We start from the raw sequence: 13,367 nt of genomic DNA, 5'->3' as shown, positions 1-13,367 counted from the left end.
TGAAATTTCACGCCTGATGTAAGGGTAATTGAGGGTTGCTGCGACATTTCTCCCATTCTCTTACCAGAGCTGATTTCCTTCGTATATGAGTGGGGTGGATGTTGGATAACACAGGTAGCCATTGTAGGGGTGTTTATTTGATAGTGCTGCAGGGATATCCCAGCTCACAGAGGATACACTACAATTATACTGTATTAATAATAAGAAAAGAGGATTGTATGAAACTCTTGAACTAAATTAGGAAGGTTCTTTAAAGTATTACTCTCACATCAAGAATTAATTTATATTTCACAACTTGTGTTCGTACCTTCATATTATACATATTACTCATAATATACAGAATTAGTATTCACCATATACACAGTATATGTTTGTATATTTTTAATTTTTGCAAGGAGTTGGAGGAAGCTGAGTCATGTTATTCCAATCAATTTCTGTGAAGTCTATAACAATTTGCTTTCTTCGGGGAATATACTGCCTGAAAATAAAAAATAAAATAAAAAAATCACTTTTAAATGAAAGATAACGACCATTCTCCAAAAATATAAAACAAATATAATTCTATGAAACAAAAATGTTCTGATGATTATTTGAGCATTATCATTATCATCATCATCATCATCATCATCACTGTTCCATTCCAGTCACCCAGGTGTGGTTAACAAGACTCCTCCACTCCTTTCTGTCCTTCCACTTTTCCTGCTCCATTAATGAGCATTAATGATGGTCAAATTCAATAAAGAGAAATATAAAGGAAAAACAGCATATGCACATTACATAAACTATTATGTGGTTTGCTGTCATGGAGTTACTTTAATATATTCTTCTTGTTCTTGTGGACTTCTATGTAATAAAATATGCAACTGCAGGAGTTATTTATGCCATGGTTGTATATGGATTACCAGGCTAGTTGGCCGTCCGGTTAGAGGTGCACAGCTATGAGTTGCATCCGGGAGATATTGGGTTTGAACCCCACTGTCGGCAGCCCTGAAAATTGTTTTCTGTGGTTTCCCTTTTCCGCACCAGACAAATGCTGGGGCTGTACCTTAATTAAGGCCACGGCCGCTTTCTTCCCACTCCTAGGCCTTTCCTATGACATTGTTGCGATGTAAAAAAAAAAAAAAAAAAGTACATGGATAACGAGTTTAACAAAATTAATAATTATGAGAGAATTTCTGGCAGTTTGAGAGCATTCTGCATTGAGCTTAATTTTAGGAATTTCTTTACAATTGATTGGTAGGGGTGGTATTTTTTTACATCACACTAACACAGATAGATCTTAGGGTGACGATAGGATAGGAAAGGGCTGGGAGTGGAAATGAAGTAGCCGTGGCCTTACTTAAGGTACAACCCCAACAATTTCCTAATATGAGAATGGTAAACCATGGAAAAATATCTTCAGCGCTACCGACAGTGAGATTTAAATCCATTATCTCCTGAATGCAAGCTGACAGCTATGTGACTCAAACTGTGCAGCCATTCATTTGTTTACCTAGTTTTTTCTTTAAGGATTTCAAAGAACTTGAAAATTTGTCAAATTATTCCAATTCCTAATTCCTCTGCCTATAAATAAATATTGTCCTCAATTCACCTTTTTGAAATGCAACTTTACCTTCATATTATGATTTTTTCTACCCCTGAAAGCTTTACTCAAGCAAATTTGTCTACGTCATTCCACGCTATCTCTCCACTGACAGCTTGGAACATACTGCTTGGTCGAGCAGCTCATCTCCTTACTCCCAAGTCTTCCCAACATTTTCGTAGCTACCTTTAAAAAAAATACAATTATTTAGAAGAATGTATTTGTATTTCTCCACCTGTACATTTGGTCCATTATTCGACATAAACTATATTAGTATTATAAATTTACTAATTCGGGACAAATATTTCAGGTTACCTATGGGATCAACATCTGTATCTTTTTCCACCTGTTCAATACAATGTTGATACAAGATGTATACTCATAAAACTAGTAAAACTAGAACATGTTTCAGCTAGTATACATGAAATAAAGGCATCTTAACATTTCTGAAGTGAAATACATGGACAACGAAACATGATTAAAAGTTTAGTGCTGACACATTCGAAGTTTCATAACACAAATTCCAAAATGAGAACAAAGGGGTAGTGATGACAATTACGGTCATGCTAATTACAAAATACACTGACTGACAGTGACAATGCAACACAAAGGAGGAGTGGTTCGAAAGGGATGAAAGTTGGGGAAAAAACAGAGACGGCACGGACGAATAATTGATGTTTATTTCAAACCGATATGCAGGTTACACAATGCGCACGGCAGCGACTCAGTAGGATGTAGGACCACCGCGAGCGGCGATGCATGCAGAAACACGTCGAGGTACAGAGTCAATAAGAGTGCGGATGGTGTCCTGAGGGATGGTTCTCCATTCTCTGTCAACCATTTGCCACAGTTGGTCGTCCGTACGAGGCTGGGGCAGAGTTTGCAAACGGCGTCCAATGAGATCCCACACGTGTTCGATTGGTGAGAGATCCGGAGAGTACGCTGGCCACGGAAGCATCTGTACACCTCGTAGAGCCTGTTGGGAGATGCGAGCAGTGTGTAGGCGGGCATTATCCTGCTGAAACAGAGCATTGGGCAGCCCCTGAAGGTACGGGAGTGCCACCGGCCGCAGCACATGCTGCACGTAGCGGTGGGCATTTAACGTGACTTGAATACGCACTAGAGGTGACGTGGAATCATACGCAATAGTGCTCCAAACCATGATGCCGCGTTGTCTAGCAGTAGGGCGCTCCACAGTTACTGCCGGATTTGACCTTTCTCCACGCCGACGCCACACTCGTCTGCGGTGACTATCACTGACAGAACAGAAGCGTGACTCATCGGAGAACACGACGTTCCGCCATTCCCTCATCCAAGTCGCTCTAGCCCGGCACCATGCCAGGCGTGCACGTCTATGCTGTGGAGTCAATGGTAGTCTTCTGAGCGGGCGCCGGGAGTGCAGGCCTCCTTCAACCAATCGACGGGAAATTCTTCTGGTCGATATTGGAACAGCCAGGGTGTCTTGCACATGCTGAAGAATGGAGGTTGACGTGGCGTGCGGGGCTGCCACCGCTTGGCGGCGGATGCGCCGATCCTCGCGTGCTGACGTCACTCGGGCTGCGCCTGGACCCCTCGCACGTGCCACATGTCCCTGCGCCAACCATCTTCGCCACAGGCGCTGCACCGTGGACACATCCCTATGGGTATCGGCTGCGATTTGACGAAGCGACCAACCTGCCCTTCTCAGCCCGATCACCATAGCCCTCGTAAAGTCGTCTGTCTGCTGGAAATGCCTCCGTTGACGGCGGCCTGGCATTCTTAGCTATACACGTGTCCTGTGGCACACGACAAAATGTTCTACAATGACTGTCGGCTGAGAAATCACAGTACGAAGTGGGCCATTCGCCAACGCCGTGTCCCATTTATCGTTCGCTACGTGCGCAGCACAGCGGCGCATTTCACATCATGAGCAATTGGCATAAAGTTCTGACCACTCCTTCTTGGTGTTGCATTTGCTCTGTCAGTCAGTGTATGCCTGGCTGGAGGAATTGTTTCTTGTGTTGTCGGACATTTTATATGCTAAACTGTGACCGTCAATATGTAACGTGCGTACGGAGTTTGAACACGAAGACTCTATTCCTTTTCTATGACTGGTGAAATGTAATTATCTCTCCTCCAGCTACTTTAGTGGGCTCCTTAAGTTGTGTTGATGTTTGAATCTAGGTAAACGCTCTGTTATTTTCTATGTGATAATCTTCAATCAGAAGTCCAGTGACTTGAACTTCTGATTCTATTTCTCTGAGTGTGGAAAGTTTTTGTTCTTGTTACTGCCATGGGGCTCCTTTAAAAAGTTCCTTGTTTAGCGTCAATCTCCAAGATCTTTTGCTACCATGTGTTGTAACCATACAACAGGGTTACAGATTCCATTCAGTATTTATTATTATTATTATTATTATTATTATTTATTAACCCGATTCATTAGATTTTATATTCTGTTTTTCATCATTTAGACTGTAATAATTAGGTATCACACGTATTATATTATTTATTCATTGGTTAAGGGAATTTGGTTTGTAATTATTCTGTATGTTAATAAGTGAGATTTGTTGGTTTCAAATAGTCATGCTGTGGCTTGTAACTCTGGCCAGATGAGCTGGCATAGTATTTTGCAATCGAGGCTATGTTTAACCAAGAATGTATTGAGCAAGTAGGTTTCCCACTGACACATGCAGGGTAGTCATCGGTAGTCCGCGTGGGCAAGCTTATAGGACACATGACTGATGACATCAGTGCGTGGGCAAGTGATTTCGACCAAGTGTCTGTATTCGCCAGCTACTGTATGTTGAGGTGGAAGGGATGACGAGAGAGTAGGGAGAGGAGTGATCATCACGAGGTTATAAAAGTCGATGCAATGGTGGTGAGAGCTATGGAAGAAGTGAAGGAAAAATGATGGTCAGTGGTGTGTTTGAAGAGGTCTACGAGTGGTGGTTGTATCCGAGTAGAGACTGGTACTGTGCTGATAATGAAACATCATTTACTTGTGAGGATGGACTTCACAAGGTGTTTCAATAATATTTTCCAATTTCTTACAATCTATTGAGTGGACGTAACTACATTGGAGCTTACTACACTCGTACGGGGAATGTAGGTCAACTCCCGGTTACATAAGAAGATAACAGCAGATGGCTCCCGACTTCAGCTCATTGGTTTTTCCAGGAATTTCAAGTTCAACAGCGGTGTGTGCAGACATCAGGTAATTAAAGCATCAGACATGTTATGCATTAATAACATGAAGAAGAATGTAATCAGCGGCGAGATCATATTTCACTTTAAGTTCATGCCAATAGCTTTCTTTGTTTAGATTAAGTTTTCTTTTTGATTGTAACAGCAAATCTCACAATATATTTTTCTTTTGTTAAATTAAAATACGGCAATGCTTGTTCATTGTGACGTAAATTATAGTCATAAACTCAGTTTTATTTTAATTATAATAAGTGATTCTATTTCCAAGTGCAATCCTCAATTGTGGAAATGCAACCGTAATCTACCATTGTCCTGATCCATATCCCTGTATATTGCCAGATGTGTGAGTTTATCACCTAACGCCTTGAGATAATTGAGATAAGAAGCATGCTCTACCAAATTGTGTTGTTTTTTTTAAAAAAAAAGCAACTGGTGCTCAAACAAATGTTATGTATATTGTGTGAAAGAGATGAAGGTATATGAGTAGTGGTAGGAGTAGTCACAGCGTTTTTCTCTGTTCCCACCTACTAATACCTGCTCCCTTCATAAAGCTGCAGATTGTTCTTTTTGGGTTTTCTTGGATCCTTCTCTCTTCACCAGGATGACATGGTGTAGAAATTTGAATTCTTTCAAGCTCTTTTGCTGATTCCTCCTCTTGATTGCCTTTCCTACATAAATTGTCCCTTTCTACTCCAATTCTGCATAGGTGCTTTTTAAGATGGCAGTGGCCAGTAAGCACACCCACTATCCATCTTGTACACTGGATACTACAATAGTAGAGTATCGGCCTCTGGATCCCAATACAGTGGGTTCAAAGGGCAGACGAAAGTCCATTCGGCATTCCATGTCGTACGATGTCGGCATGTAAAAGATCTCTGGTGACACATTTGGTGTTTACACAACAAAATTCATCAAATCTCAGCCATAGACGCCCAAGAGATTTTCGGTTTACTCTGCTGCCATCAACTACTAGGCCTAGAGTAAAATGGAACATCGAAATTGACGAGCAGACAGCCAGATGGCATAAAATAGAAATGTCTGCACATGGTAGCTGAGGCCATATGGTTGTTATTATTATTATTATTATTATTATTATTATTATTATTACTACCCATCTTGTATTCTCTCTGCTAAATGCAAGCAGTTCTTTTGCATGCTTCTTCTAGTTCCTTTGAAGCCTGCATCTTGGAGTATTTTTCCAGTTTTTCAGTTTCTTCTTTTGTATCCATTTACTTATGTAATTGCAGGCATGCCCATAAGAGATCCCACACACTGGTTCTGGGCCCACAAAAGGTGTCTCTGATCCTTTTCTAGCTAGTTTTTCTGTGTTCCCATTTCCTTCTATTCCTGCATGCCCCAGTACCCACATCATTTTGACAACATTGTACTCTGAGAGCTTCAGGAGAAGCAAGTGGCAATACAAAACAATTTTGGATGAGTTTTGAAAAGCCTCAAGCATTATAATGGCTGCTTCGCTATCCGTGAAAATGAGAACGTTCTTACCTCTGTATTCCATTTTCAAGTTTTCTTCAAGGCACAGGGTAATAGCTACCAAGCTACGAAAAAGTTAAAGATAAGACACATGAAATTCTAGGTGAAAGGCTCATTTCTAAAGATAATAGGCAACTTGATATATTTGGAGTGTACAGATCGGGAAAGGGTAGCACTGACACGGATTCGGAATTATTTGATAGGATAGTCAGCTATGTGGGAAACGACATGGAAAGCAATGTGATTGTAGCAGATCTGAATTTGCCAGATGTCAATTGGGAAGGAAATGCAAACGACAGGAAGCATGACCAACAAATGGCAAATAAGTTAATATGGGAAGGACAGCTGATTCAGAAAGTGATGGAACCAACCAGAGGGAAAAATATCCTGGACGTCGTGCTGATAAAACCAGATGAGCTCTATAGGGAAACTGAAGTAATAGATGGTATTAGTGATCATGAAGCTGTTTTCGCCGTAGTTCAAAATAAATGTGATATAAAGGAAGGTCTTAAAAGTAGGACTGTTAGGCAGTGCCATATGGCTGATAAAGCAGGCATGAGGCAGTTTCTAAAAAGTAACTATGATCGGTGGAAAACGGTAAATAAAAAAGTAAACAGACTTTGGGATCGGTTTAAAGAAATTGTTGAGGAATGCGAAAACAGGTTTGTACCTTTAAGGGTGGTAAGGAATACTACAGACCCACCTTATTATAATAGAGAAATAAAGAGACTAAGAAGGAGGTGCAGACTGGAAAGAAATTGAGTTAGAAATGGCTGTGGAATTAAGGAGAAATTGAAGGAACTTACTAGAAAATTGAATCTAGCAAAGAAGGCAGCTAAGGATAACATGATGGCAAGCATAATTGGCAGTCATACAAATTTTAGTGAGAAATGGAAGGGTATGTATAGCTATTTTAAGGCAGAAACAGGTTCCAAGAAGGACATTCCAGAACATGGGAGTGTGTATGTGAGGATCTTCAAAAGGCAGAAGTATTCAGTCAGCAGTATGTAAAGATTGTTGGTTACAAGGATGATGTCGAGATAGAGGAGGAGACTAAGGCCAAAGAAGTAATAAAATTTACATATGATAACAATGACATTTACAATAAGATACAAAAGTTGAAAACTAGAAAAGCGGCTGGAATTGATCAGATTTCTGGGGATATACTAAAGACAATGGGTTGGGATATAGTACCATATCTGAAGAACTTATTTGATTATTGTTTAGTCGGAGGAGCTAAACCAGATGAATGGAGAGTTGCTATAGTAGCCCCTGTGTATAAAGGAAAGGGTGATAAGACATAAAGCTGAAAATTACAGGCCAGTCAGTTTGACATGCATTGTATGTAAGCTTTGGGAAGGCATTCTTTCTGATTATATTAGACAAGTTTGTGAAATTAATATCTGGTTCAATAGAAGGCAATTCGGTTTTAGGAAAGGTTATTCCACTGAAGCTCAACTTGTAGGATTCCAGCAAGATATAGCAGATATCTTGGATTCTGGAGGTCAAATGGACTGTATCGCGATTGACCTGTCTAAAGCATTTGATAGGGTGGATCATGGGAGACTACTGGAAAAAATGAGTGCAAATGGACTAGACAAAAGAGTGACTGAATGGGTTGCTACATTTCTAGAAAATAGATCTCAGAGAATTAGAGTAGGTGAAGCTTTATCTGACCCTATAATAATTAAGAGGGGAATTCCTCAAGGCAGTATTATCGGACCTTTATGTTTTCTTATATATATAAATGATATGAGTAAAGGAGTGGAATCGGAGGTAAGGCTTTTTTGGATGATGTTATTCTCTATAGAGTGATAAATAAGTTATAAGATTGTGAGCAACTGCAACGTGACCTCAAAAATGTTGTGAGATGGACAGCAGGCAATGGTATGTTGATAAAAGGGGTTAAAAGTCAGGTTGTGAGTTTCACAAATAGGAAAAGTCCTCTCAGTTTTAATTACTGCGTTGATGGGGTGAAAGTTCCTTTTGGGGATCATTGTAAGTATCTAGGTGTTAATATAAGGAAAGATCTTCATTGGGGTAATCACATAAATGGGATTGTCAATAAAGGGTTCAGATCTCTACACATGGTTATGAGGGTGTTTAGGGGTTGTAGTAAGGATGTAAAGGAGAGTGCATATAAGTCTCTGGTAAGACCCCAACTAGAGTATGGTTCCAGTGTATGGGACCCTCACCAGGATTACCTGATTCAAGAACTGGAAAATATCCAAAGAAAAGCAGCTTGATTTGTTCTGGGTGATTTCCGACAAAAGAGTAGCGTTACAAGAATGTTGCAATGTTTGGGTTGGGAAGAATTGAGAGAAAGAAGAAGAGTTGCTCGACTAAGTGGTATGTCAATTTAAGATTATTTAAATTTTATTAGTCAACCTATTCAATACAAATGATATTTGCAAAGTTAGGACTTACATCCTATTAAACTAAGGTCTAAAGGGACATGTTTCGCCCTTTAAAGGGGCATCATCAGCCTTTTTACACTCATGCTAAAGGTAAAAATGAGGATCCTGATTGTCGATATAAGAAAATGTATATAAAATGTGAATAAAAATTAGAATGAATATTATGCAATATGTGCAATCATGAGTTCTTAAATGACAATTGACAATTAAAAATCATTTAAAATGTTTGCAAAGAAATAAGAGTTGGTATGGTAATTACATCAGCAATCTTAAAATGATCTTATAAAACTGTACAAACTAGGCCTTGACCAAATAAATAATAAGAAAGTCTATGGCTAAAGTTGCCGTATCAAGGTTCTTGAAATTCGGCTGGAAGCAACCTGATTTCAAATGGAGAGCAAATTAGAATCCAATGGCCACTCAAGACAACATAAAACCTCTCTCGTTGAAAAGTCGTAATGAAACTGTAGTATGGCGCATGTAGATTATAAAGTTGTGTCCAATCAATCCATTACGACTTTTCAACGAGAGCGGTTTTATGTTGTCTTGAGTGGCCATTGGATTCTAATTTGCTCTCCATTTGAAATCAGGTTGCTTCCAGACGAATTTCACGAACCTTGATACGGCAACTTTAGCCATAGACTTTCTTATTATTTATTTGGTCAAGGCCTAGTTTTTACAGTTTTATAAGATCATTTTAAGATTACTGATGTAATTACCATACCAACTCTTATTTCTTTGCAAACATTTTAAATGATTTTTAATTGTCAATTGTCATTTAAGAACTCATGATTGCACATATTGTATAATATTCATTCTAATTTTTATTCTCATTTTATATACTTTTTCTTATATCGACAATCAGGATCCTGATTTTTACCTTTAGCATGAGTAAAAAAGGCTAATGATGCCCTTTTAAAGGGCGAAACATGTCCCTTTAGACCTTAGTTTAATAGGATGTAAGTCCTAACTTTGCAAAAATCATTTGTATTGAATAGGTTGACTAATAAAATTTTAATAATCTTAAATTGATGTACATTCTCAATACGGACCAAATATGAAGTTTGTAACATGTAAGTAGTATGTTACGAGCTGTCAGCGGAGAGATGGCGTGGAATGACATTAGTAGACGAATAAGTTTGAATGGCGTTTATAAAAGTAGGAAAGATCAAAATATGAAAATGAAGTTGGAATTCAAGAGGACAAACTGGGGCAAATATTCATTTACAGGAAGGGGAGTTAGGTATTGGAATAACTTACCAAGGGAGATTTTCAATAAATTTCCAATTTCTTTGAAATCATTTAGGAAAAGGCTAGGAAAGCAACAGATAAGGAATCTGCCACCTGGGCGACTGCCCTAAATGCAGATCAGTATTGATTGATTGATTGACCAATTTAGTTTGAAAAACTGTAGCATGTCCGCCCATACTCATTTGGATTGATCTCTCAGGTATTCCTCCGTTAATACCTCCTCTGCTGGTCCTGTTTCCGTCCTTGAGTCATTCGTCCACCACACCACGTCTTTCCCATTAGTTCTCCACTTCTCTTCGGATTATCCGTATCTCAAATGGTTTTTCAAAAATACATTTTGGAGCCATATGATAAAATGGCATGTGTAAAAATTCCCCCACCGAGCGAGTTGGCCGTGCGGTTAGGGGCGCACAGCTGTGAACTTATATTTGGAAGATAGTGGGTTCGAACCCCGTCGGCAGCCCTGAAGATTGTTTTCTGTGGTTTCCCATTATCGCACCAGGCAAATGCTGAGGCTGTACTTTAATTAAAGTCACAGCCACTTCCTTTCCCCTCCTATCCCACCATCGCCATAAGATCTATCTGTGTCGGTGTGATGTAAAGCAACTTGTAAAAGAAATCTTCCCCTATTACAACACTGTTAATTTTTCAGTGACCAAGATTGGGCCTTTCGAATTTCCAACATCCAGTTTGCTCCAATCTATACGAACTCATTGTAGCCTGTTCCTCAGTAAAGTTACTTAGTGAAGGGAGTTCTAGTAGTGTTCTAAGCTTCTGTCGACATAGTTTTCATAGCCCCAATCATGGCTATACATGCCATTCTCTGCAGGCAATTTAGTTCACTAGTGGAATGTTCCCTGAATATCTACAAAATAAAGAGTATAGCAAATATCAGCAAGAGTAGTACTAAAATTTAGTCTGTCAATGTGGTACAATTGAAAATTTATAAGTTTAACTATAGCATTTATAAGCTGTAAATTTCATTTTTGTTCTGTATTGAACTGCAATTATAAGAAATAAATTGACAAGAGGGTCCAGCTTTTCAATGCAATATATTAAGTAAATAATATTACATCAGTCTTGGGACTAGTTTCAGCCACCTAGTGGCCATCTTCAGCCAAATAAAAATTGAATAGATCATGTGATAACTAAAACATTTACAATATGTATACAAGACAAAGACAATGTTGCAGGAATAATTATAACATTAAAATAAATATAACAACAAAAATTATGGTTGTGATCTTGTCATAATATGGTGTCTTTAAGTTGAGTTAGGACCTCAGGCAAAGAAGTAAATCTGGAAATGATAGCCAGAATTAGGAATGAATGAGGATTGGCAAAAAGGAATAATCATCCTAATTTTCAAGAAAGGTGATAAGAAAGTATTGAAGAACTACAGGGGAATTACTCTGTTATCCCATGTTGCTAAGATAATGGAGAGGATACTGGAAAGTAAGACTTAGGTTGAGGGTTGAAAGTCAGATACAGGAAAATCAGTTCGGTTTCAGAAGTGGAAGGTCAACAATAGAGCCCATTTTCATTATGAAACAACTAATGGAAAAGCAATGGGAGTATGGGAATGATATGGTGATGACATTCATTGACACTGGAAAGGCATATGACAGTGTCTCCAGAGCTAAAGTTTGGGATAGTCTGGTGCAAAAAGGAATTGGACAGGGATTAATAAAAATAAAAATGATCATGGCAATGTACAAGGAATGTTGTAGTTGCGTGCAAACACAAGTTGGCAGGACAAGTTGGTTCAAAATCACTAGTGGGCTGAGACAGGGAAGTGTTCAATCACCAATCTTGTTTACAATAGTAATATAGTGAAACCTCGTTAGTTCGTTCCTCATTAACAAGTTTTCCCGCTTAGCACGTCGTAAATTTGAAGTCCCCACGCCCATTGTATTAAATCCGTATAAAAAATCCCTCACTTAACACATCACGATTTTTCACCTTTACCGCTTAGTACGATCATGTACTCCCCGGACCTGAAAATGTTCGTTGTAATCCCTTGTGTACGGAATGTGATTTCCAACAGAGATAAGAGCCCTCGCCTCGGGTTGGTCGGAGAAAGTTGCGCGATAAGAGGAAATGACCTTGAATTCTCGAACACCGAGTATATTGCGCCTTCGAGGGGCAAGCTATTAGCTTAGGTAAAGTTGAGTTTTGCGTCAATGATTGGCAGCAAAGACTTTACACTATAACAAGACAGGACAGTGCTAAATTAAAGCACAGTAATAGATTCCACTGCGGCTAGAAGCGCTGAATTCAGTTTTCACACTTTTTCTTTTCAAAGCTGTCCTGTTGACATACATGGCTTATGGCTGGCAGTCATCCGAAATTATGCATAACAGAAGTTACCGCCACAAAATGTGTAACGGAAGTGTAACTCTAGCAACTGTGCAGCCGTTGGTGGATGGTCATGACCGAGAGACACGGTATGCACTAGCCATGCGTCTTGGTGGGTGTGCTATTTACCAACTGATGAGCCCAACTTAGCACACTGGAGCGAAACGCTGGCGACCAGGAATGAGTTAGCTGGAAAATTTATAATTTCCAACAACGGACCATTTATATTTGTATTAGTAGGCTGTCACGCGACAAATAATCACTTCACTTATTTTTACCACTCAACACAATAAACTGAATGTAAAGCAGTGTACCATTCCTACAAAAATACAAACTGCTAGTTGACATGTTTATTCACCGGCGAGTCTGTCCTAACCAATGCCGAGTACTGCCGAAGTTTCGTGTTCAAGATGCAGCCGAAGGTGCTTAATCGCGAATGGCGAGTATAACCTCGCGAGAAATTCATGCTCGAACAAAGTGACCAGAAAACAGTGTTTACCCACTGGTCAGAAACCTAAGGCTTCAACTAACAACTTATACAATTGTTTTAGGAAGAAAGTGATTTGCTATAATATGTAGTTATTGTAGCTACTTCTATAAGCCGAAAGGCAAAAGAATATTGTATCTGTTTTTTAGAGTTTTTCACATCATTTAATAGTCTCGTTATTACTTTAACAGGCTCCAGTAGAGAACTATTGATATTTGTTCTCTCGACTCTTTCATACTTTTTAGTGCTCTCCTTTATCTCCTGAAACACTACACACACACACACAATGTAAAATGTACTACTGTGTAAAGTGATACGACCTTCCTGTTGGATAGTTTTTCATGGAATATTCTATAGTATGTTTTCCCTCTTAACACATTGCTGTCCAGCCCATCTGATGTATAACTGGCCTCTATGGCCGGAATGTTTGGCAGAGACATGGAGTTATTGCAGGGTATCATAATTTAATAATTTTGGTTTTATTCACAGTTATATCTGTCCACTTTAATGTTTATGGTGAGATCTTATATTTCGGTACATTCTGGTAATGATATCTGTTTGATTCCTCCACCATATACGCCAACAAATCATTACAAAT

The 13,367-nt window shown here is 39.1% G+C and overlaps 1 protein-coding gene across 4 annotated transcripts in view; it reads right to left on the bottom strand.

Moving 5' to 3' along the window:
* Window positions 1-243: 243 nt before the first annotated feature.
* Window positions 244-13,367, bottom strand: part of LOC136867070 (deoxycytidylate deaminase) — a 112,934-nt gene continuing 99,810 nt past the window's right edge. For 2 of the 4 annotated variants that reach the window (XM_067144175.2, XM_067144173.2), the window contains exon 5: window positions 244-478. In XM_067144175.2, coding sequence (XP_067000276.1) covers window positions 382-478 — 97 coding nt within the window. In that variant the 3' untranslated portion in view covers window positions 244-381. Of the gene's footprint in view, window positions 479-1,612; window positions 1,769-13,367 lie in introns of all 4 variants that reach the window. The other 2 variants (XR_011017966.1, XM_067144172.2) reach the window with 2 other exon arrangements.

This window comes from Anabrus simplex, chromosome 3, assembly GCF_040414725.1.
Source record: "Anabrus simplex isolate iqAnaSimp1 chromosome 3, ASM4041472v1, whole genome shotgun sequence".
NCBI lineage: Eukaryota > Metazoa > Arthropoda > Insecta > Orthoptera > Tettigoniidae > Anabrus > Anabrus simplex.
Note: the sequence above shows the minus strand (reverse complement) of the source record. Positions and strands in the feature narration are given on the sequence as shown.